At 40.3% G+C, this 27,109-nt stretch overlaps 1 protein-coding gene across 17 annotated transcripts in view; it reads right to left on the reverse strand.

The window, feature by feature from the left end:
* The window catches only part of ANKRD44 (ankyrin repeat domain 44), a 348,643-nt gene that overhangs the window by 51,929 nt on the left and 269,605 nt on the right, over window positions 1–27,109 (reverse strand). For all 17 annotated transcript variants that reach the window (XM_070580487.1, XM_070580486.1, XM_070580483.1 and 14 more), the window contains 2 exons: window positions 8,446–8,517; window positions 1,747–1,948 (listed from right to left, as the gene is read on the reverse strand). In XM_070580487.1, coding sequence (XP_070436588.1) covers window positions 1,747–1,948; window positions 8,446–8,517 — 274 coding nt within the window. The remainder of the gene's footprint in view (window positions 1–1,746; window positions 1,949–8,445; window positions 8,518–27,109) is intronic.

The raw sequence follows: 27,109 nt of genomic DNA on the forward strand, positions 1-27,109 counted from the left end.
TGGCCTCTCGAGTGAGTTGGAAAAGGTTCTGGATAAGCAGATCCTCAAAGCACAGGCTACAGCTTCTGTACAGAAGACATTTTGTGGAGAACAGTCAAACCACAGCTTGCTGTGCCTCTTTCATGAATGACAGGAGGGAAATCCAAAAGGAGTGAGTCATCTTGACCACTAGGGGGCTCCATTGACCCATAACCTATATCACAGTAAATGAGCGACAATGATTATTTTTCATTGTTTATCTGTTTACAAGGGCGATTTTCCACAATCAAAAAGGCCCTTTGCGATTGTCAGGAAGTACATGATAACTAAAGCAGGATGCTTGCCCTAACAATAGGCAACTAACCTTTAAAAAGAGAACTAAATTTGAACTTTATAATAATACCAAGAATGCCTAGGGAGCAAAAAGATTAAACGTGATGGGAAATAAGAATTTGTAATTTAACCATACCAACCATTGCTGACCTCACGGCTCAAGTTTTTTCCAGGAACAATCATTTCCAGATAATTAGACAACACCATGTTTTTTTGATTTCTATACTGTTTTTCTTCAGTGGTTTGGAAATTCAGGGATGTGGATGGAAATACTTCCACAAGGTCTAACATTCTGAGAAAATTTTCCCAAGTAACAAGAATTATAAAGTCTTTTCAAAACTGTCTTCACACCTTTCCTTCCTCAATACACCCATCATTTCACCGTGTAAGACAGTTATTTCTCCTTATAAGACTTTGTCTACCAACCTGATCAAAGGCTGGTCCTTGAATTTCCTGATCCCAAAGGTATTTATGCCTTAGCAGGGCTAAGGACTCTTCCGCATTACCTTTATGTCTGTGCATATGTCTGGAAGTGCCTTGACACAGTTTTATTTCATGTGCATTGAAGAAAAATCCCAGAAAAGGCAATTACTTACATTTTGATACATACATGCACTTTTTAAGAGTCTCTATTTTTACACCTGATGCATCAAGAATCAAGCTAAGCAAAAGCTAACAAGCAGCATTTAGGCTGGCAGAATGAGATACTGATTAGATTGCTGTCTGATGACTCCTTTTATGAAATAGCCCTGAAATATCAATAACTTTATGCTTTAAAATGCTGTATGATTTTGTTCTATGTGACTTATCTGAAGATCACATTACACCTTGGCCTTTTTTTCAGGAATTTTGTTACAGCCTTTGGTCAAATGTTCTGACCTCTCTTCTGAGCTAAGAAGAAGGCCAGATGGAGCGCGGAGGATTTTTAGGGCAGTGAAAATACTCTGTGTGATACTATAATGATGGATACGTGTCATTATACATTTGTCCAAATTCATAGAGTGTGTACAACACCAAGAGTGAACCCCAGTGTAAACCATGGACTTTGGGTGAATATGATGTGTCAATGTAGGTTCATTGATTGCAATAAATGTACCATTCTGGTGAGGGATGTTGATAAAGGGGGAGGCTATATATGTGTAGGAGTAGGGAGTATATGGGAAATCTTTGTACCTTCCTCTCAATTTTGCTGTGAGCCTAAAACTGATCTGAAAAAACAAAGTCTTTAAAGAAGGCCAGAGCCTGTGTGGCCAGAGAACATCAATCGTCTCCAAGTGGATAGTAGGCCAAAAGCATTTTGGAAGAGTGTGAGTATATCTGATAAAGAAAGAAAGCATATTTTAAAAACTAGGAGAAGAAGACGCTGACATCCTTTTACTCAAACTTATAAGTAGGCCACAAAAGTAGGGTAACCAGACTCTTAACAAGACCTACCTGAGGCATGAAGTGGGGTTCTTTTGGTTACATTGTCCTTCACAAAGATGGATGCGCCCTGATTGATAAGTGCTTCCACACATTCTGTGTGTCCCTTAAAGGCAGCCAGATCCAGAGCAGTGCGGCCTTTCTCGTCCCTGATGTCCAGGTCTACCAGTGACTGCAGAAGGACCTCCAAGGCCTGATGGTGCCCATTGTAGGCCTGCAAAAAAGAAATCAGTGACTCAAATTCCACAACAATCCACATGAGGGGCTAAGTTTCCAAGGTCACAGATGGAGACCACTCCAAAGAACACGTCAGAAAGATGCTTGGGATAATTATTGAAACACAGGCAAACCAGAGAGTTAGACTGAAACATTATAATGCATAAACCTCATAGTTACATATAAATTTCTTCATGTTCTTTCTCTTTTGTCAAATAATTCGCTCCACTAATTAAAAGTAATACATAAGGCACTAAATGTATCAATGTATTCTTATATTTATATCTATTGATCAAATAATCTAATACAGACTAGGAGCTGTATGAATTAATATATTCTTATATCTGTCAGTTCAGTTCTAAACATATTGACATAATCAGAATATTTTTTCAGGAGACTTTTCTCTTAAACCTGGAGGAAGAAACTGTTAAAAACATTGTAGACTTGGGGCTGGCCCTGTGGCTGAGTGGTTAAGTTCGCGCGCTCCGCTGCAGGCGGCCCAGTGTTTCGTTGGTTCGAATCCTGGGCGCGGACATGACACTGCTCATCAAACCACGCTGAGGTGGTGTCCCACATACCACAACTAGAAGGACCCACAACGAAGAATATACAACTATGTACCGGGGGGCTTTGGGGAGAAAAAGGAAAAAATAAAATCTTTAAAAAAAAAAAAAAAAAAAACATTGTGGACTTTGTAATTCAACAGAGGCATACGGACCCTCTGTTACAGTCCAGCACTGTACTAATTTCTAAGCACGTGACTTGGCGAGTTTCTTAATTTCACTCAGAGTTTGTTTCCTCATCTATAAAATGATAGCAACAAAAGCTGCCTCCCAGGGAAGATGAAAAGAGATAAAATTGCACAGGCTTTGCGTAATATCTTGAGCATCGTGGATGCTTCCTCCTGTCTCCTTTGTTTCTTCCATTGATTATAATGAAAACATAGAAACAATTATGGAAATATATTCCATGCACCAGCGCCAAGTTCAGACTTACTTTGAGTTCCTATGCTATGTTAAGGATAAGAGTCTTCATACTACCAGGAAACAAAACTAAAAGCCAGAAAGATAATTTTTATTAAGTCTATAAGATAAAAAAATGTATACACACATACAAGGCAAAGGACATACAAATAAAAGCGAGACAAGGGATAAGGATATGGGGGCTGGGAGGGGGAGAAGGGGATGGTGGCAAGTCTGTCCCCTCATGTCTCCTGCACCGTGTGCTTCTACTGCAGTGACTACTCAAGGCACAATTTATTTGAAACAAGGCTTAGCATAGACAAACGACTAATTTCCTTAAAACACAAAGAGCTCTTACAAACCATTTTTAAAAACTAGGAGAATGTGGGAAGGGCCTGAAAAGGCAGCTCACAGAAAAAGAAATATAAAAGGCCAATCAACCTATGGAAAAATATGTACATTTTTAAGGTACGATTTTCAGCTATCAGATTGGCAGTGATTAAGTTTGGTCATGTCCAGGATTAGTTAAGACATGGTGAAAAAAGCCATCTTACACTCTGTTGGTGGGAGTATAGATTGATGTGATATTCGTGGAGAATAACAAATATAGAATCAGAAACCTAAACCCCTTCTCTAGAAGACTTAACATGGAGATAAAGTGACTTGACAGAACTATGAGGCAAGGAGGTATTCTTCTGGGCTAACTTCTAGACTATTGCTCTTTTATTACACACATCATCTTTCTTTTCTTTTCTTTTCTTTTTTTTTTTGGTGATAAAGATTGGCCCTGAGCTAGCATCTGTTGCCAACTTTCCTCTTTTTGCTTGAGGAAGATTGTCACTGAGCTAACATCTGTGCCAATCTTCCTCTATTTTGTATGTGGGACGCCACCACAGCACATCATTACTCTTGATGAATGGTACGTAGATCTGCACCCAGGATCCAAACTGGAGAATCCCAGGCGGCCAAAGCAGAGGGTGTGAACTTAACCACCATGCCACCGGGCCAGCCCCCATATTGCCTTTCTTGAGACAGGAAAATAAATTCTTGTATGTCTACTTCTCTGATTTGTACTTGCTATACAAACCGTACCGGCAGAGGATTGCAAGCGTTGAGTCTACCCTAAATTCTGAAGCAGTAGCTAACTTTAATGGAGCCCTTGCTGTATGTCAGGCAGCACTGACATGTAGCACCTCATTTAATTGTCACAACAATCCATGGTTTGGATTCTACCGTTATTCCCATTTTACCAATGAGGACACCGAAAGGCAGAGATGTTAGCCAGCTCTCCCAGGGTCTAGGAAAACAGAATTGGCAACTTATAAGCTGCATGCATATCTACAAAGCACGAAGGCTGACATATTTAGATTTAATCAAGAGGAGACACAGGGGACAGTGAAACGTGCGCAGGAGGGAGGCCAGTGTGAAGGAGCGAGCACTGTTGAGAGCCACAGGGTCACCTCGCAGGGCACCAGGGTAAGGACTTAGCCTGTAAAAGACCCCTGCACTTTCTCCTTTAATCCTCACAACAAAAAGTAAACTCATTAGCATGTGTTAAAGTTAAAGAGGCTGAATATTAAAATGAAATGGAGTGAACCCTGCTGGAAATTAGGAAAGCTTCAGAATTCCAGTCCTTACTTTCTTCCACACCAGGCACTTGAAAATTCTCTTAAAGATAGAATGATTGAAAGGCCAGATTTACCTATAGAATCCCCTTGTCTCTTCCTGTAGTCTGGCCCGCAGCTGTCAAATCTTGGTATGCATAAGCGTAACTATACAGAATTGGAAGACGTAAGACTATGTATACTAAACTTCAAGGGCAATTTGAGGGGAACAATAATAATACAAGAATTGTCATTTACATTCACCCTTCAGAGCTTAACCCTAGAAACAAACTACTGTATAATGTGGAATTCTGTTTTGTGGCTAGAGGCATGATTCTGTCTTTAGGCAGTTAACATGGTTCTTGGAGTACACGAAAAAGTATATGATAAAGCTTTAAACTCTCTGAAAGAGACTCAAGTCAGGAAAGGAGATTGTTCTCATGTCAGTAGCACACGATGAAAACTGTCCTGTTTCTCCTTCTACGCCCATCCTAAACCAGGTCTTTAGTGGGTAATTCCACAAATAATTTCTGAAATAACTAAAGGAGGAAGTAATCACACATAAAACCAAATATGCTGGTTCAAAAAGCATGTAATATTTTGGCTTCCAATAGACAACCTAATTTAAGCCTTCACCAGAGGTAGCAATCAAACATTTTAAATTTGTTTTATGAAATATCTTTACAAAAAAACCTCATTAGGTAACAAATAATTCTTTAAAATAATTAATTACTTTGAACTTTTTGGATAGGAGCTGGGGGCAACGAGGAGACAGAATTCGGGATCTCAACAGAATCCATGAAACAATAGGTCCATCTGGAAATCCTGACAGCTGGAGCCTTTCATTTGCATACCCTTGTTTCTTGATTTAATTTTTTCAAGTAGATGAAATGCTTATGAAATTCACTGGGGCTGATAACCCTGGAGACTTGAATCCTTCAGCCAGGAAAGAGTAACTCAAAGCAGGTCAGGTTTCCAGTGGCAGTCAAGGTTTGGGGGCATCTGGTTCTATTTCATTGCTAGAATGCTTCCAGGGAAGAAATCATGTGCCTTGGGTTTTCATCAAGTTAATTGCTACAGAGGCCCCTGGAGAGGCTAACGGGCATACTTGTGGGGTTTTGAAGCAAATAATATTTTTTAAAGTGTCAGCATTCAGAGGGCAAGAATAAAGTAGTTTTAGAATTAACCCACTGCTATTACCCCATCAAAGTCACCATCCTCCTTGCTTGCCTGGGTATCTTGCTTCTGCTCTTTGCTTCTTACAGTTTAAACTCAACACAGAAGCTAAAGTGATCCTTTCAAAACAAACGTCGTATCATATCATCTGTCTCCTCAAAACCCTCCAACCGGTTTCCTGTTTTGCTCAGAGTGAAAGTCAAAGCTCTTACAATGGAGTACGAGGCCCTCCCCCGACTCCTGCACCCTCCATGACCTCATCCCCACCATTCTCCCCTCACCACGCTGCTCCAGCCACGGGACCTCCTTGTGGTTCTGGGAACATGCCAAGGATGATCTTACTCCAGGGAATTTGCCCTTCCACCCAGAATGCTCTCCGATCAGATATCAATATGGCCAGCTCTTAAGGTTTCAGTTCAAATGTAAGATTCTCTGCTCTGTGAAATACGTCCCATCCACCATCTCAATCCTCTACCCCACTGATCTGTCTCTAGCACTCGCAGCACTATTACCGTCGGTCACGCTATATATTGACTTGCCTATTGTCTCTCCTAGACTGGAAACTCTACAGGGACAGAAGCTGGATTTTGTTTACTGCAACATCTCCAGCTCCTGGAACAGTGCTTAGTACATACACAGTCAGTCTATGTTGAATGAAAGAACGATATTAATGTGAATAATAGTGATTATGAAGCTAGCTGATCGCACACACATACCAGGAACTGTTCTAACAACTTTACATGCATTAACTCATGTCACTCGCTATGGCCCTAGGATGGAAGTACTGCTGTTCTACCATATTATGGGTGGGGGAACTGAGACACAAGAGGTTAGGTGCTTGGTCAAGATCACACAACAAACAAATAAATTATCAAATTGGAAAGGGTTTGTGGATTCTTAACTGACTCCTTTTAATTTACAGGTGGGAAAAGCATGTCCAGGTGAGTTGCTAATGAGAAGATTGGTGGCTGGGACTTCCTCTTTGTGTGTACTTGTTAGGTCCCCGCCAGCCGCAGAACTGTCAAAGCCCAACCCTTTCCAATATCATACCACCCAGGGCACCTAGCATACAGTAAGCACTCAACAATAATTTTTGAAAAAAAAAAAGAATGAGAGATGATAGAATTTTTGGAAGCTAAGCAAGTCTCCTCTCAGATTAGCAGTAGACTTGGCAATGCAATCAACGCCACTTTCAGAGGCCAGGAGGATTCTGAGATAACCTTCCACCTAGGCCTCGCTGGGACAGCTCACGCTGTTTGTGAACCCTCAGCTTTGGGGTAACGACCCCAGACATGGCAGATGGCTGGGCAGAGATTCCAGGGAGCAACCTGTACTAAGAGCCAACTGGTATGAAGGTTTATATATATGAATATCCCACCATCCATCCACTTTGCCCTCTAAGTTCATCTCCGGGAACAAAAATTAATGCACATTTTAGCCTGATTTCACTGGACTCAAAATGTATGTATGTGAGTGTGAGTGTGTGTGTGTGAGAGTGTGTGACAGTGGGTGTGTAGTAGATACGCTGGTGTGTGTGGCAGAGGGTGTGTGAATGGAGTGTCAGCAAATGTGCTGATGAGTATGTGAGGAGACAGGCAATGGAGGGAGGGCTCCACACAGTGTGACTGGTTCATCCCAATCCTTGGGGGATGGCCTCATCCCCTCTCACCTTGCCTGAACGCTTATGCATGCCCATTAATAAAATGCTCCTACCTGCTCTCCAAAATCTCCATCTCAGTATTTCGGCAGAATGACATTGACGAAGTGCTTACGTGTGCATCGTATTAAGTGGAATGTCCTAACAGTTACACATAGAGACCCAGCCCCTTCCCACGCTTCCCAGCGTCCAGCCTCTGGGTGCATCCAAACACCATCTTTGTGGCCGTGGACTGAGGCTCACAATGCAGCAGCCAGCTGGGCAGGTGAGCTGGCTGTTGCTGGCTGTGGCTGCCAATCTGAGAGAGGTTCTTAGGGAATGGCTCCTGACTGCCAACTGTTAGCAGAACACGATCTGACACAGACTGGGGGTGAGCTTCCCAGCTTGGTCCCCCCGCCCCGTGGAGGGTTTGAGGATCGCCGCCGAACTGTTGCATTTCCCTTCAATTACTGGGACATGGAGAGGAAGCTTTACTGGTGACGGAACACCTCCTCTTCCCTTCCCTCCAGGACGAGACTCCGAGCCTGAACCCTCCTCCGGGAGCCAGATTTCAAGCCCAGGCAGAAAGAGCAGAGTTGCAAATATGCATGTGCTCATCTTGCTTTCACGAGTTTGTGCTTAAATCTCTCACAAGTTTTTAACGTGGTGCTGGATTATCTGTAGGTTGAATATTTGTGTATTGTTGTCTATAATAAATCTCTTAAACTGAAATGTTTTCTTTGAATTTCCTCAGTTTATTGATTTAACTACTAGATAATAGTAATTTTAAAGATTGTTTAAATTTGTACCAATCATGTATTAAGAACACCGTGGTAAGGGCTTTATGCAAATCATCTCTTTTCCTTTGCCGTCATTTTACAGATGGGGAAACCAAGGCTCAGACAGGGTCGGTAACGTGTCTGAGGTCACCAGCGGGTGAAGCTGGGATTAGAAGTCAAGGCTGCCTTGCTCTCTGCAGAATGCACATTTACCCATGTACTATTTTCTTTATTACTTCTGACTACCTTCCTATGCTTACATGTCAAGAGCAGCCAGGTTTTAGAAACATTTAGGTTCTTTTTGTAACAGGCAAAGCTGCCCACAGCATCTCACTTACAGCTAAGTGGAGCGGACTCTTGGTAGCACCGGAATCTGAGTCTTCAAAACCACTGTTGGTTCTCTCCAAAAGCTGTGGAGACGAAAAGAAAACAGCATGTAAGGGCAATTTGCAAAAGGAATCCTACTTGATGGATACTAATGTTGGCATAAATGAGAAAGGATGCTTCAGAAACTTAAGAAATTATGAAACTTATCAGCAATATAAGAAATCTGATAGAGCATATCTAAAACAAATACGTTAACTGAATATTTCAACTTCTAGATCATCTCAGCATTTGCTATTTAAAAAATGCTTTCACCGCCAGAGAAAGACAAACACCATATGATTTCACTCATGTGTGGAAGAGAAACAAACACACAAAGAGAACAGCTCAGTGGGTACCGGGGGAAGGGGGCTGGGGGTGGGCACAGGGGGTGAAGGGGAGCACTTACGTGGTGACAGACAAGTAATAATGTAAAACTGAAATTTCGCAATGTTGTAAACTATTATGAAACAATAAAAAAAAAGGCTTTCATACTTGAAAAAATGCTCAGCCCCACCAATCCAGAAAAATAATTCATGTTAAATCTACTTTTTACCTGGCAGATGGTAATAATGAAAAAAATTACAATACCCAGGGTTTATTCCATTAGGAAACACACATTTACTGGAGATAGTGTTGAAAAAGACACACCAAGCTCCCGTTCTCACAGAGCTTACATTCTAGAGAGAGAAAGCATAGACACATACGCATCCACATAAGAAAATACCTGGGAGTGACACATGCTAAGATGAAAATAAAATGGGGTGATGTGATATGGAGTGACTGGGAAGTTACTTTAGCTGATGGTCAGGGAAGGCCTCTCCAAGGAAGTGACAGTGAAAGGGAGATGTGAATAAGAAGAAGGATTAAACCAGTAAAGGTATGACAGGAGAGTCTGGGAGAAGGGAGCAGTCAGTGAAAATGCAAGTGGGGACGAACATGGTGAGTTCAAGGACAGACAGGACAGTGTGATCAGGACGGGATGCTGGGACGCTATGAGGAAAAAGACATTCTCATGGACTCCTGGTGAAAGAACAAATTGTTAAAACCTTTCTGAGTGATCTGTGCCTAGCTTTGACCCTAGGAATTAATTCCCAATAAATAATTAGCCAAGTGCATAACAACATACACATAAAGAGATTTATTCATTCAATGAATATTTGATGAATGATAACCAATGTGCCCAGACACTGTTCCATGCACTGAGAATTCAATAATAAACAATATATTAAAAAACACATTTTCCCATGGAAGGGTGGGGCAGACAATAAAAGAAAGAAGTTTTATAGTTAATTAGAAAGTGGTAGGTGTTACAGAGAAAAATGAAACAGAGAAGGAGGGTTTGGAGGGCTGGAGGGGAGGGCAGTTTGCAATTTTAAATAAGGTGATCAGGGCAGGTCTTACTGAGTAGGTGATGGCTGAGCAAAGTCTTGAGGGCAATGAGAGAGCTTTGCGTATATCCGGGGGAAAAGCATGCCAAGCAGAGGGGACAGCAATTGCCAAGTCCCTTAGGAACAGGTGTGCTTAAGAATATGAAGGAGACTGGAGCAAAGTGAGTAAGGACAAGAATGACAGGAAAGGAAATCAGAGAGATAGTGGCAGTACGGGTGATGGTGTCATACAGAGTCTTGTGGGTTGTTGTAAGGATTTTACTTTTATCTTGAGTGAGGTGGAATTTCACTGGAGTGTTTTGAGAAGAGGGGTGACATGTTTTAACTTTCAGGACTCTAGGGAGGGCACAGAGACCATTGAGGAGCTGGGGCTTTAGTCTAAGAGAGAAAGTACAGTGGCGTGGACCAGCAGGGAGCAGTGGGGATGGAGAGAAGTAGTTGGATTGTGGATATTTTTGGAGGTAGAATCAACAGAATTTGCTGATGGATTGAACATCAGTGTAAGAGAGAGAGAGAAACAAAGAATGATTCCCAGGTTTTTGTCCTAAGCAAATGGAAGGATGGACGTTCCGTGACTTGAAATGGAGAAGTCTGTGAGTGGATTATACGTAGTGGGGAAGAGCAGAAGTTCAGTTTTGGAAATGTTAAGTTTTAGATGTTTATAAAGCATCCAAAAGTGCATGTTAACCGGGCAGCTGTTGGTTACATGGGTGTGGAGTTCAGGGTATTTAAAGCCAAAAGGTTAAATGAGATGAGCAAGGAAGTAAAGTAAACAGAGAGGAAACTGGTTCCCAGGACTGAATCCTGGGGCACCCAACATTGAGAGTTGGAGCGATGAGGAGGAACCAGCAAGGAAAGTTAGACTGAGCAGGTGAGCTAGAAGGAAATGAAGGAGAGCATGAGGTTTTGGAAAACAAGTGAAGAAAGAGTTTCAATGAAGGAACAGGTAGCCATATCAAATGCCCTGATAGGTCAAGTAAAATGAGGCCTGACAATTGACCACTGGGTTTAGCAACATGGAGGCTCCTAGTGACTCTGATAAGAGCACTAATCAATACACTGCCTATAAAATAGAAAAAGAGTAAATAACTAGCTATTGGGATGGGTTAAATAAATTGTAGTGGTATATATCACCCCTTCAGAGAAGTGATCCTTTACGTTCTTCCTTATACAGTGATGTATCGAAAAGGAATGAAAACCCAATACCCAAAGCCTTGATGTGTGGTGAATATGGCGGCATTCAATGTCTACTCCAGCCTCCTGACTGATGGGTTTGGGCTACCCTATACTGCAGAGGCTGGACAGCTAAAAATTGCATTTCCTATACTCTCTTGAGCTAGGATTCCAGATGTGATTTAGGTTCTGCTAAGTAGATGCACTAACTTGAAATTTTGAAGACAGAAGTGAGGCTGAGGAGATCTCTGTGATTTCCGATAGCGAGAACAGTAGTGGAGACTTTGTTTGTTTGTCTGTCTTTTAGTTTCCTGTGTATAGCCTACTAGCTTAGTGAGGTAGGGAAGCAAGACGTCCATTTTTTGGCACTGTGGGTCAAGCAGATGCTGCATGATTCTAGGGCCAACAATAGTGGCAGTGACAAGTCTGTCCCTGCCTGTTAACCAGGGTGAGGTGTCTACGGAGCAGCCATTTGGAGGTGCTTTCTGATTCTCTGTCTTCATGATGGGGGAAGGGGCAGCTGCCCTGGCAGTCCAGCTCATCAGTTCAGCCTTATTTCTGGAGGTCCAGCTCAAGTCCCCTCTTCGAGACCTCCAACAATCTTGTAACTGTCTATTTTTAAAAATCAAATCTTTTTCTCCTTAAAATGGCTAGCATGGTTTCTGCTTCCCTCAAATGAACTCTGATTCAGAGTAATACAGATTATGATAGAAGTTTTCTTAATGGGGGTGGCGAAGGGGAAATTACGCTACTCAATACCCCAGAAAGCAAAACTCCCTAAAAATCTACTTTGTCCATTTTTCTCCCTGAAGGTCCCAAACTTGTCAAGTGGAAAATACATTTTAAAGCCATATGTGTGTAATGATACCATTTTCATGGCAAAAAAAAAAAATCTGTATTGACATGACAATATATGCAGAAAAAAAGCCTAGAAATACATACCCTAAAATGTTTAACACAGTAACCTAAAAGTGGGATTATAGATAATTTTTATTTTCTTCTTTATCTTTCCTGATTTTTTTTTTTACAGTGAATGTATATTGTTTGTGTAATTACAAAAACACTAAGCTATTTCTCTTTGGAAAAAAGCTATCAACCTTCCTTTTCACTTAATAGAATGGTGTCGACAGACCCCTAGAAAGGTCCAGAATTCCTTTCTAGTCAATGCACGTGGAACAAAATACTATAATATTCAGATTCGTTGGCAGACGAAATAACAAAGTAAAATTTACTATCTAATACCACACAACTTCAAGTTTGCAAATAATGCAATATAAATAATTATATTGGATGTATGAGACATTTTATGTTTGTTTTTGTTAGTGTGAGAATAGAACTTAGAACTTAAACAAACTAGGATGTGCTAGAATGATGACAGTAAATTTAATTTTAACTTCAAAGCAAATAACTTTAAAACCAATCTGCCTTACATAGCTGAAATAAAAGGAGCCTAAAGTGCTTGAAAAGGCTAGAAAACATCTGTTCTTTGCTTTGTTTTGCAACATTATCACCTGCAAGACTTCCTGGAATTGACAGTGTGTACCAACTCCAAACCCTGTCCTAGAATGAACTTTTCATCAAAGGAACAGAGAATCATTTCCACCATGATCACAAACACGACGGACAGAGGCAAGAAGACAATATACTGTTTATAGCCACAAACTGGGAATGTTGCCAGAAGATTTATTGTGTAGTAAGATTTTTCCACACATGTACTTCGATCATTCTAATATCATGAAATGTTTTACTTCAATCATTGTCCAAACATTTGCTGAGTGTCATCTCTGCACAGGACCCTGGGTTAGCACCAGTACTCAACTGTGCAGCAAGCCGAGGCAGTCACTGACCTGAGAGAGCTTACAGGCTAGTGGGGAACCCACAGAAGTTAACAGGCAATGAAAACAGTGAGGTAAGAGCTGGGATGGAGACGTGCAAGATGCTGTGGGAACACAAAAAGCTACCTTTCATCAACTTGGGGTCAGAGAAGACTCCTCTGTAACAGAAGGTCTAGCCTGAGACCTGGATGGTAGGAGTTGGCCAGAAAAAGAGAGAAGGGAATTTCCAGGTAGAAGGAAGAGCGTGTGAGAGCAGTGAGTACAATAAATTTGAGAAACTTTAAGTTCAATAATATTAGAGCAGCATGTAGGGGTGAGGAAGGAATGAGGAGCAATGAGGCTGGAAATGTCCAATTAGGACATTTTTGAGGGTGACAATTGTGCTGGGACAACAGATGTACACCAGGACCATCAAATGAGGATAATTATTCAGTCACTGAAGTGCTTTAACCAGGGACGAGGCATGATCATGATCAAATTCTTGGGTTTTATAAAAATCACTCTGGTTCCGGTATGGAAAATGAACCACAGTGGTGCTGAGGGTGGGGATTGCAACCCTAGAAGATATCAGTGAGGGAGATCAATGAGCATATTTCAACTATAGGATTTCAAAATTGTGAATTATTAAGTTGGTAAGGACTGATGGTGGCCTGAACTGGAGAAGAGGCAATGGAGATGGAAGGAAGTGGGTGTATTCAAGAATTTCATTCACATCTTTATTACTTCATTCATTCAATAATTATTTATTGAGCCCTGTGCTAGGCAGGGAGATTGCAGCTCTACCATGGTCTCTATCCACATGAAATCTAAGGTGTAACGGACACGATTCATTGATTGAACAGTGGAGGAAGGGAAAAGGGTAGAGTCGGAGATGACACCCAGTGTTCTAGTTTTGGTAACAGGGTGAATGGTGATGACTTCTTTAAGACAAGAAACAAAGAAAAGAAGCAAGATCAGGGGAGGGAAAGATGTGTTGAGTTTTGGGTTGAAGTGCTGCTGGGACATACAAGGGGAGATGACCAGCGGACAGATGAATATAATGTTTGAAGCTTAGGAGAGAGATCTGGGCTAGAGTAATGGCTTTGCGAATCATCAGCAATGTCTGCTACACGAAGCCCCCACTGTGGATAAGACTGCCCAGGGAGAGTGTGTGATGAGAAAAGGGAAAATGGCATAGGACATAAGCCTCAGGAACCCCAGCATTTAAGGGTTTGGAAGAGGAAGAGAGTCTGCACAGGGGGCTGAGGTGTGGACAGAGAGGTAGGAGGAAAGCCAGGAGAGGGAGATGATGGTGGTGGCGGTGGTGGCAATGATTGCCATGATAGGTAATGAGGTGGTGGTAGTGATAAATGATGACGATGAAGATTCTCACTGACAGCCAAAGTTATTAAGCACTTACTATGAGCCAAGCACTGTACATAAGGCCTTACATGGATCACCTTGATCAGTCCTCCAGTAAACCATTAAGTGACTTGCTCGGGTTCACACAGCCCATAAAGGACAGATCAGGGAATTGAATCCAGGTCTAACTCAAAACCCATGTTATTTACCCCACGCAGCAATGCCTTTCAATCGACTGATAAGCTGAAACTTTTCCCTGATATTTCACAAAAAGCAGTAGAGATGAGGGTAGGACACATGGAGAGTTGTTTTTTGTTTTTGTTTTTTTAAAAGTATGTGGGTCTTTTTATGTCTCTAACTTCAATGGCTTCCTTTAACCTTTGAGAATTTGCTCCTCGTTTCCTAAGGAGGGGGAAGCACTCATCTTCCCTCCACAGCACTCACAGGAGACGTTAACTGGATTCTACTCCTCTAAGTATTCCTCACCCTGTAGTGATGCTTCTTTGTTAGTTAAGAAGACAATGTGAAAAAGTGGGGGGCAAAGCAATTTGCAAGTCATTCAAAACCGGCACTTACATTTAGACTTAACTTTCCTTTCCAATTTAAAACTTGGTCCTAAACATATCAAGTCCAAGGGATGAGGCAGATATGCAGCACCACTCAGATAGGCAATTCTGCATAAATGTCTCGGGGGGGGGGGGAATGGGGGCCAGAGAGACACAGAGAGCGTATACCATGACTCGTTGTACAAACTCATGATTCAGCCTGTGGTCTGCAATATTACTGGAAAATAACATGGCTCTACAGAGATCAACCTCAATCTACCTTGTCAAAATCAGAAATGGAATGGCTCTTTTGAAACACAGTTATAGCTAAGAATACATGCCAAAGAAGCGGCATGATGAAAGCAATGAGTTCTGCACATAAAACTTGTAAAAACTTATAAATCAAAGGATACAGTTTGATATGTATAATGTAAAGCAAACCAGTTATAACCTCCTCTCTTTTAAGACTGCTTCCAATTAGTATATCCTCATGCTTATCATCAACATTTACACCATCCATGCATTCACATGCTAGTTTTCACATTGAATTACACTCATAAATCCAATGTCCACAGCCAGTATGCTGCCATAGGCTTCTACTGGCACAATAAAAAATTGGCACTCATTCCAAGGATTGACTTGGTCGTCTGCCTAAACAAGCTATTGAAATGCCTGCTTTATACAAAACCTTTATCTGGACTACTCAATATTATTTCTTGTCATTGCCAAAATCCCAGAATTGCTTCTTTCCTCAGTTGATCAATCATTTATGAAGTTGTATATAGAGTCTAGCACTGCATGACCCCACTTCTTCCCCCACGGTCTCCTCCTACCACATCGTATTTGCCAAGACTCTCTTTGGGTGAAAAAAATAGAAGGTTTGGGATTAAAGCTACTTCCAACCCCCATTGACAATGGGTGTCGGCAGTAGGAACACAGAGAAAGAAAATAGGAGGGAGCAAGCAGACTTTTCAACCATCTTATTTGCGAAACATGAACACTCTTGTTCAACTTGGGGGTGACTGAGATGCTCTATAATTTTTCTGGGCCTGAGAAAATTACTGTATTTGAGATTACAGCAATTCATAGGACATTTTCTGAACCTGGAGCGCATTTCCACAGCACTGGGGGACTCACACAAAGAGCATTGCAATGTCTTGGATTTAAAAGAAACAAAATAATAAGGAGGCTAAGTTTAAGCCTCTTTCTCTACAAAGTGAATCTGTGATAACAACACCAAGAATAAATATGAACTCAGTGGTAAGCCAACTGGCCACTGGGTTAACAAAACAGTAATCTTATCATCCAAAATTGTGAGGAAACTCATAAATATTACACTTGAGTTGGAAACCCAAACTTTATAAATAGTATAGATTATGACTGGCTATTTGAAAACATGGCAGGAAAAAATTCAGGGATCCTAAGAGACCTCGAGCTGACGTAAACCAGTCTTTAAATGTGCTATTTAAGAAAGCAGAAAGCCAGTATGGCTCAGGCTGTAAAAACAGAAAAGTTCAGCCAGTGGGTCTCTGAGGTAACCCTCTCTCTTCTTGGTTCTGGTTAGACTCTGACTACACAGCTAGTTTCCACAACTTAGGAGGGAGAGGAGGAGCTAGAAAACCCATCAGAAAATATCTGCAGGGACCATGTAAAGGAGGTGCTCTGAGGGAAGGCTTAAAAATGAATTTATTTATCTTTTAGCAGTGAGGACTGAGAGCACATTTATGAGTCTTCGAGTCTGTGAAGGGGTGGGAGCAGGCCAAGGCCCCTGGAAAGCTGGCACCTCTGTCAGAAATTGTTTCACATTCCACTAGCCTGTTCTTGAGAATGGCAACGTCATGGCCACTCCTGAGTCAACTGTGCTGCGACCCGGCTCTGGCTGAGTCCAGAAGGGGGCGCTGGGCCTGCAGAGGTTTCAGACCACCCAGCCTGGCTCAATACTCTTGATTCAGAGGATTCCAGGGGCCCAGGTTAGAGAGTGAGGATCACGCAGGTCTTGCAGTCTCAGAACTGATACGATGTTCCAGGCCACAGTGGACTTCAGTGGACCCCAGGCCTTTGGGCCTAGCCCAAAATAAACTATCTTCCTCATGATGGCACATTAGCAACAGCAGGGACTATCTGTTTCTCATGATTCTGCTCACGCCCCTTCACAGCTATTAGAAAAAGCTGTGTTGCTTGAAATTGTTATTAACAATTACCAGAAACTCAGTGGTTTCTAGAAACATATGAATCTAATCTAATTTATGCCCCCCCCCCCCCCAATTCCATAAGTAAGGAAGCATTAAGTTTCTACACTTGTGTAAGTCAAGGTCTAGGCAACTTTAAAAGGAGATAGCACAAATTAAGGAGGGTGCTACTAGAAGCCCAGCTAGACTAAGCTTCCATTTCTTCCTGGGAGCTGATTTCGATTACTCTGCTTATCTCCTCCCTCCAGTATGTATTCAGTTCCTGGTGATTTCCTTGCCAATTAAAAGGCAGAAGACCCTGTAGTATGTGTAAGGAAGGCTAATGAAACCTGCTGTGAAGATAAAGCCAAACACAAGATGTGAAAGGCATGGTGTTCAAAACCATCTTGTAAGAGGCTTAATGTTTATATACTTTGACCCATAAACCTACTTCAGAGACCCTCTCCTGAGAAAGTTTTAAGCACAAAGCCATTCAATAGTGAAACAGAGTAAAGAACCTAAATAGTAGAAGAATGGCTAAGTCATGGGTGATCCGATAACTGAGCATTATTTAGATTAAAAAATGTTTACCAAGAGTTTTTAATAGCACTGAGAAAGGATTGTCATAATGTTTTATGGGGAAAAAAATCAATGCACAAAATTGCATTATTTAGTATTATCTCATATTGTAAAAAATAAAATATGTGAGAAAGAGACTGGAAGGAAATATACCAAAAGGTTAATAATGATTGTTTTGGGTAGTGGGATTTTGGGTGTTTGATTTCTTGTTTCCATTTTTCTCCATATTCTAAGCTTTCTACAACAAACGTAATAAATAATATAAACATAATAAATAACAAATAAAATATAATAAATAACAAATATAATAAAGAATAAGATCAATTTCTATTTAAAAGTGAGATGTTGAAGCCAGATCATTCCCAAGGTCTCTTTAGCTATATTCTGCATTGTATCCAGTCAAAATTTAAGGAGTCAATGTTTTCATGACCATGACTACTATATCTTTATTAAAGCAATAATACCAGTCTGGATAGTATTATTATTGGTGAGTACATTCCTTCATGTCCATTAAACTGCAAATTCCCTATACCATGTAGTAGGCATTCAATAAATGTTCACTGAGTTTAACTTAGATCTGATAAATGAACAAGAAAGCATTAATGGAATCAACTACAGAGTGATAACACATTTGCTGGTCTGTCTGCAGAACTACCAAAAACATTGCTGGTATCTTATATTTTGGATGGATTTTCCCTTTATAAAAACAATTTGAATAACATGTTCCTTGCTACATTTAAAAAACCAACCAACCAGCAAAACAAACAAATAAACAGACAAACCTGACCTTTCACAGAACAGGGTCTTATAAGTGGAAAATGCCCTTGGATAAATGTGTCTTTCTAAACTGCAATGTCAGCTTACTATTACCAGGTAGTGGTATAACTCATCATGAGGTGACCCTTTGTTCTTCCATCATAAGAAGGTAGAGAAGACTAATATCAAATTAAATTTTGATAAGATTGATGGACCAGTACTATGAAGAAGGTAGATACCAGTAAAGTATGATAGTATGTAAATACCTAAATCAGTTCAGAAAAAGTCAGACAATATGTTTTTGAAATAACAAAACAGTATGGTTCTTCGCGTCTTGCCACAGGCGTTCCAGAGAAGGGAGAGTATTAAGATTAACTTATAAGAAATAAGTCATCATCTTTAGGGATAAGGCCTCCTGGTTCTGGAAAACACAAGGGCTGATCCAAGGCTGGAAGAAGCCACATCTGATTCTGGAGGGACAAGGATTTTAACTAAGCGAAGGAGCGGCCGAGAATCACTGTAGAAGCCGTCCCAAAGGCGGAGAAAATCAGCAGTGTTCCCTTAGTATTTTGGAGGTTCCACAGCAGCTTTGGGTTTAAATGGTTTAACTAATGCTCAGAATTCTTAAATTCGATTTTTCACAAGCAAAATAAAAATATAAAATTACTATATCTGAGTTAAACAGAATTGGAAATTCATCTTAATAAAGAAATTATTCTCTTTGGTGCCATAGTTTCTGAGATCTGAATTTGGTTTCATTCTTTTGTGTGAGTGGTGAGCCAAAAGAGGGAAGGAATGTTTATGTCTTGGATAGAAAAGAGAGAGAGCTGAAAAGGGCCTCTGAGAAAATCTCTGAGAGAACACAAACAGGCTGCCGCCACCAGCACATTCCAGAAGCACCAACCTCAGATACGAAGCGTACACCTTGGGTGCTGATGCCAGCAAAGTATGCCTTGTATCCCCTTACCATATCTGCTAGGGATGTGAGTATGAGTACTGTAAGTCTTCTTGGATCTGGCAATAATCATTGCAAGGAAATTTCTGTACAACAAAACACTGGCTAGTCCCTTGATATTCACAGTAAAGGAATTAGCCTAGACCGCACCTACTTGCCTCCTGAATTTTGCAGAGTAACTCAAAGGTCAAGTTCACCCTTCTATATCAGCAGTGAGCTCAACATATTGGTGTATTCTACCAGTGGAAGAGTCACTTGATTCTTTTTCACTCTCTTTTTCTCTTCGGATCCCTGCACTACATGTGTGCGTGGTGGCGACGCTGGGGTGTGTGAAGGGGCAGAGGAGAGGAAGACGAAAGCAAAAGGTCTGTGTTAATCAACCGTTATCCTGCATGAGTTTAGGAAAAAGAGTAAGAGGGGTAAACATCAAGAGGTACTCAACAGATTCCCTACTGTTAAGAAAAATGATCCAAATCTTATAAATAAGGCAAACAGGATAATTCCATGTCCTTTCAAAATCATACCGAAGAATTGTTTTAACAGGCCCACCCAAGCACTGATTTTTCAGTATAATGTTAATTAAGGGCTCAGTCTCTATGAAGTTACATCTTTACTTGTAGATTTGTTTCCAGCAGAGAGACAAATTATTTCTGTGTAGGAGAAAAGATACCTCCAGAGGTTATAGTTTTTGTCCTTTAGGACATTAACCAATTTTGTATCTAACCTAGCAATCTTATTCTAACATTATGTTATTAAAGTGCCTATAAATGCCCTGCTCCTCAAATGCTCCTTGAAGAAGCTTTAGCATCTTACCTGTTCCATCATTACCTAAAGAGATTAGAAAAACTTTAACACATGTATAAGAATCTTGTTTTAAATAAATACTTTGACACTACCCATCAGCTCCAATCCAAACGCAAGCCCTCAAAAGGCCTTTGGAAATGCCTGTAACAGTCTCCTCCCTTCAATGTTTGTCCACAGTTGACTCTTTTCATGGGAACATTGACAGAATTCCCAGGGTACCTTCCTCTCCTTCCAAAGGAACTTGTGTAGAGTTAAGGCAGACAGACTATCCTGTCCCAAGATCAGAAAACCAATCCCACTGGATTTCCAATGAACTCTTCCCAGGCTCTGACACTCAAGAATCCCGGGCTCCCCTCCCCTCTTCAAGGGTCTACTTTATCCAGAGGATCATGGTAATAGCCAAGAACTTTTCATGTGAGCTGAAGCCCTCTGGCCTGCACTTGCTTATTTTTCTCCCAGGAACCAACAGGAGTTTCCAGATACCAACACTACCCTTTTTCTCTCCCCCACTCTAAGAGAGGAGGTCTGCCTCCAAGGGCCACATTCACTCAGCACACTTCAGGGGGAACTCACAGTGCACCATCTCTTCTGTCTGGCCTCCTTCCCTATTTAGATTCCATAGCAGAACTGCAGGGACCCTGACCCCAGCAGACGCCTACGGGACTTAAATCTCAGATCACCTACAGCCTAAGGAGCACACCCCTCTCTCCTCCTCCATCTCACCGCTCTTCAGAAATAAACCTCACTACAGAAGAAAATGAAATACACCATAAAGCACAGATCATTTACTACTGAAAGCAAGAACACACTAATTTAATTTAAGCTAAATAAGACAACTCAAAGAATTGTTTCTCTCAAAGCTCGTAAAATCTCATTTCATTAAATCATGTTTTCATTTATGTAAGATGATTGTTATGCCATAATTATCTTATTGGTACAGAATTATGAAAATACAAGAGAAATGAGGTTTTAGATTTATAAAAGATAAAACAAATACAAAAATCATAGAGTTCTATTCTCTTTAATGTAATGAAACTACGATGCTCCAAAGCCTGATTTTTTTTGAGTCAGTTCAACAAATAGTTCCTCCTATTGGTCTTTCCACTGTGGACCCACCTTCGCTGCACACTCTAGCCCTGATAACTATGCCTCTCCTTAATGGGAGAGGTTACTGGGAGCCAGCTCACAGGCTGGCATTTTGGTAAATCCAGGCCTCCTGGGTTCAATTTCTACGAGGTGGTAGGCCATCCACCCGCCCTAGCCTGACTCCTGTTTTCTTGTCCCTCGTCTTTTGTGAACAGGAAATATCTATCCTTTCCCTCCAGAGCAGCCAGAATTCTTGAGAGAAAAGGACACTCTCTGCAGGACTTAATTCCTATTCCTTCCAATTTCATTCTCCCATTCCACACCTTCCCCCTCCACTATCAAAAAATAAAGGCAAAGGGGCTGGCCTGGTGGCATAGTGGTCAAGTTTGCGCGCTCTGCTTTGGTGGCCTGGGGTTCGCCAGTTCGCATCCTGGGTGTGGACCTACACACTGCTTATCAAGCTGTGCTGTGGCAGATGTTGCACATATAAAGTAGAGGAAGATGGGCACAGATGTTAGCTCAGGATTAATCTTCCTCAAAGACAAACAAACAAACAAAAACAAAAGCAAAATCCTTTCCAGCCTCCAAGGCATGTAAGCAAATAACTACTAGTCTCTTGGGGAGCACGTGCCCCCTGCTTCCTACCTGCCACAACACAAAATATAATTTGCCATCACAACCCCTGAGAGCCCACGGATAACTCAGGAATTTAATTAGTTGTAAAGTCAGGTCCTAAACCATTTTATCTCCCTTTTAGTTTCACAAACACAGCAATTCTAAAAGTTAGTCATGTTCAGCTGAGAACAAGAATGAAGCATCTTCAGCAAACAGTGTCCGTCATATAAAACACACTACAGTTTGTGAATTTGGGCCACCGGGATGCAACTAGGGCCATTTCACTCATGGTATTCAGAGGTTCTCTCACCAGTTTGGGAGTATCTATGCCTCCTTCCCCATCTGTTGTTTGTCTTTTCTTTCTAGCTGTTAATTAGCTCTTTGAACAGACGGTGCAAGAGGCGGGGGTACTTAATGTAATAAAGTATATCACGAAGGTGCTCACAATTCTCAGTGCCCAGTCTCACGGCCTGCTGATACCCTCAAGGAAGGGTTTAAGAGGGCAGGCGAAACCAGTCACTAAAATTAAGTTTTTGTATCACTGGTGGACTGACCCCACTACCTCATCCCTATCAATGAAAGAAAACCTTACAATGTTGTGTAACTCCATGTCACTCAGAAGAGCAGCTTAACAGAAACCTATACTCTTGCAACGTTGTTTCCTGATGGTTCCCAATTATCTATCCGAATGACTGCCCTGGTTTTAACAAGGCTTTATTCAAAAAAAGTCATATTAAAAAAAATACTTTATATGCACTCTCTACAAAACTATGGAAAAATCTAACTTAAATGCAGTTCTGTTTTAATTTTTAAAAATTTAGAACTTTGAACATGTCAGTGTGCAACAGAAAAGCAGCTGATAAAAATTCAGAGTTCCATTTAAAAAATAGGCACTGATGCCATTGGCTCAACACGGTTGAGACTAAACTAGCTTTGTTTGCTATACAGTTGCACAGTTGTCAGATCTGGACCCTGTTTTCTCACTTTGAGGATCCACACTGCATCATGGATTCTTTAATCTAGTGTCGAGGAAACAAAGCACTAATTTCACTTCTAAGTACCACGTTCATAAATTAGATTGCTGAAAGTTAGAGAAGAATGACATTTACAAAATCTAGTGCCAAAAATAAAAGTAACTGTAATAGAAGTGTGCTTTCAGTTTTCGATTTTTTTTTAAATTAGAGGATCAGTGATCAAAGATTAAAATCAAGAAAAAATATCTTAAACAAAGTCACAACTTGCAGGATTTCTTTTTGTTTACTCAGTATATGCCTTGGAATTTTACTTAGTAACTAATAAAAATGGCAATGCACATAATTGCAGAAAAATGTTGGGAGATTTCTCTGTATGTCATCACAACAGAAAGGTGTTTTTTCAGAATTTTCTTAAATACCGAATTATTCTGAAGTTGCCTGAACAGGTGATAAACACAGTCAGTGCTGAACTGCAAACTAACTCCTGTGGCTTCCAGTTGCCTATTCCAGTTTTCAAGTCTGCCCTATAATGAATGCTGTTCTCAAGGGGATGCTTTGCATTTATTTATGATGATCAATTTTTAAGCATATGCCTGAAAAGTGACACGATCCTGATAAACGCCCAAACATACTAAAGCACAGACTGAGATTTCACCTGGTCCTAAAATATTAAAGTAAGCCATCAACTTGTAAATAGTTCATACACATTCCTAGCTATGCCATAAAAGAGGTATAAAAAGGAAGTTTTATGCCCAAGCAAAACATTTTAAATATAGCTTAATTTCAGCATTTATTTGCTGAAACAGCTTTAAAAAAAGTTTCCGAGTTCATGCTCAGGGAGAGCACTGGATGGGAAAGACTAACTCAAAATTATTAAAATTAAATATTAATGGTGCATCTTATTGAAATGCCAAAAGAATTATCAAAGGTTCTGATAATTCCACAAATAGTCACACAGCTTGAACTGTTAACTTGGATTTTTTTTCTTTTCCTTTTTCTTCTCTGCTCTTCCTCTTAGGCGATAGGAAGGCAGAGAACTTTGGCGGTGGGGCGCTGTACGCCTGTCCTGCATTGCTTTCACAGCCATCTTCTCTTTACTCTGCTGAATAGACAGGAACTCTTCTTTTCATCCTTTCTACATGCTGATAATTCTGTCTGCATTGTACTTTCCTTCCTCGACTGCAGTAAAGAAGTTGTCCTGTTGTGCTTTCTCTGCTACAATAATGAGGTCAGGTTGCCACAACCTAAGCTACTCTGAAGGCGTTTTATTTTTAATAAAAGACCCAACCATTAAGAACAGAGACTTAACCTCCTCCTCCGTAACTCTGAGATAATCCCACCTCTAGCACTGTGTTATTTCCACCCTTGTGTTCATTTTCCCCAGCGGGGGGCCTAAAACCATCGTCAGAAGGAAGAAAGGAGAAAGAGTTGGAAGTTAAGGGGCTCTTATTGCTTCTCTGTCCAAAGACAGGCCTGCAAGCTTACTCTTCTAAACACCACTGGTCACTCTGAGAAGCTTAATTTTCCTTTAAAATGAACTTTTAATTTTTGACAACTTTTTTTTCCCACTGACTTTTAAAATATAATTTTTAAATAAGATATACTCAGGAAGGCATGCATTATTTAACATGATGCCTGACTCTAGAACACTATCTGGCCCAGAGAAGGTATTCAATAAATTTGTTTTAATGCGTGAATTTAAAAAATGAAAGAACTGTAAACTAATCTTTAAAATACACCCACCAGAATAATGTGGTCCCTAGTTAATAATGGCGACAATCAGAGACAATCAGTTAATATTTTAGTATGTGCTTCCCTGGTCATGTGACAGCCCATAAACGCACATAAATCATGATGTATGTATTATTTTATAACTTTTCTTCTTGTGTATAAAGTGTAGTGAATACTTTTGCATATATTAAATATTCTTTTGCAATGTCATTTTAGTGGCCACACAGCATTCCAATAAGTCAGTGCAATAATGTCTCAACAATTTAACTTTCCCCCCTATTTTTGAACTTTCAGGCTGTCCCCTTCTGAACATTTGTGTGTTTGAATCTTTATGAATATTCATGATGACTTCCTGATGATAAATTGCAAGAAGCAGAATATCAAGGGTTTTGATTTGTAACTGGCAAAATCCTTTTAGTAACATAGATCAACTTTTGGGGCAGCTTGAGGTATGGTGCCTGCAGATATGCTTTGCTAAGTCTTAGTACATCATTTCCAACACTCTTCACTCCTGTCTCTGATTGGATATTTTCAAGGCTCATCAAAGCAGTTATTCTCCAAGGAGCTGGTTGCTGAACCCTCAAAGAGAACAGGAAACTTGTTTCTCCTTCATTAAAAATAGCTCCATGGGCATTTCCAGCTGTTCTTCCACGCCCAGCTGGAGCAGTGTACATGCTGTTCAATTCTTTGTCTAGTAGCAAGCACATTTTCTAAAACGAATCTTATACTTTTACCACTTTTAAACTCCTTACTGTGCTCATCCTTAATAAGTGAAGTAAAATATGAATTCATTCATGTTTAAACTCAAACCAAAAAAACCCCGGTCTTTTCCACTAGTTTAATAAAAATGAATTTTAACTTGTAAGAAAGGAATGAATAAAAAGTTAGCCTTTCTTTAAAAAAAAAGTACTTATAGCTATCTATGAGTAACTGTCTCTAGAAGACTATGAAAGTTTTATTTACACATTTATCTCCAGTTGGTAAATAAAGGAACTAGAATTGCTATTTTTAAGATGATAATCAAAGTGCACTCCTCTACAAACGTGAGTGGACACAAAATAATATGGCATCTAATGGTCTGCTTGGATTTTAAAATTTAGGCTTAACTCTTCTTGGAAAATATACAGATTGGGCTCAGAGCAATCACTTGATTAAATGGTTTGTTCGTTTTACTAACAACCACTATAAATTAATGAAGAAAGGATTTCTCATCTTATAGGACAGGTCCCACGATGTTTCTAGTCATGACAGAGATACTCACGCTTTATAAGGAACTTAGGAGAGAAGGACTCGCAACCTTTTCCAGATGGGTCCCTGAGGCTGGGGTAACAGGGTAAGAGTTAAGAATTTAAGAGTGACTTCAGGGAATTTTTTGAATGCCTGTAACAAATACTCTCTGGAACTAAAAATATCTGATTCAGGCAGAGAAAAAAAATCTACACGTCCACAATTTCTTTGTTGGAATATTATTTGCTACTCCTTTAAGAATTTAAATCTTAAACTTTACTTTTAGCTATATGAATAAATATTTTATATGGATTTCCTGCAAATTATGAAATTATTTTTTACATTGTGCTTTTATAAATAGACCTATTTTCATATATGCAATCATTAAAGGTTTTTCATCTTCTAATAAGCTATGCACAAAAGATTTTTCCATAGCTTTTACTAGTTCACAGGACACCACCTATAGAGGGCAACTGGGGGCCTCTAAATATGCGCATGATGGCAAGAAATCCTAGTTTCACCTCCCATAGCATCCACACAACCAGGTGCTAATATTTAAATCCTAGTTTCACCTCCCAGAGCATCCACACAGCCAGGTGCTAATATTTAAGTTCTATGCTGTTGAGGGAACATTCTCATTGCTTATTTAGCTTGCATATTTTCAGGTCAAACATGCCTCAAGTTTTCATGCTTTATATATGTCTTAGGATAATCAGATGCTCTTCTAAATTCCTACCACAAGAATTTGACTTTAATAGCGATTTTAAGAAAGAAAGAAGATTCTTGGGGTACTTTTTCTATTTTAACATATACTACTCTTCCTTCTAAAAGAATCCAGTGGCCTCTCTCTTTATCTTGGCCACGACATCCCTTGACCACCAATAACACAGCATTCTACTTCTCTCTCATTCCAAATTCACAACATCCTTTATTGCAATTAAAATCTCTCTCCTCAAATAATTACAGTTACTTTGGGCCAATTAAATTCAAGCCTCCTTCTGTTGGCAAGCCACCAGGTTATTTTTTGAAAGTTCCTGCCTACTGAGAGCCTTGTAAATAAACCCTGGTTATCCCCAGCTGCGCTTGGGCTCTGAGCAAGCACAGCACTCTCAGAAGCAGTGCTAAGCCCCTGGGATGAACAATTCTACATGTGAAATTACTCATATGCCTCTCTTTCTTACCTTTAAAGTGCTGATGACTCACCAACAGCAGGACCCAACCTTTTCAAAACTATAAGCATCTACCAAAACCTGCTTCTAGGAGGCACCAGCTTGGTTAAATCAGAGTATGTGTTCAATCAACTGCTCTCTACATGTGCCTTCTGAATTACTTAACAGGAACTATGTTGAAGAGATAAATGAACAGTACTAGCTTGGCATCCCAGCTACATCTCAGCAATAAATAAAGGTCTACTTTATCATAGGGTCACCACTGAGATGTGAATACTATTCTGTAGGCC

This window comes from Equus przewalskii, chromosome 17 (assembly GCF_037783145.1).
Source record: "Equus przewalskii isolate Varuska chromosome 17, EquPr2, whole genome shotgun sequence".
NCBI classification, from domain to species: domain Eukaryota; kingdom Metazoa; phylum Chordata; class Mammalia; order Perissodactyla; family Equidae; genus Equus; species Equus przewalskii.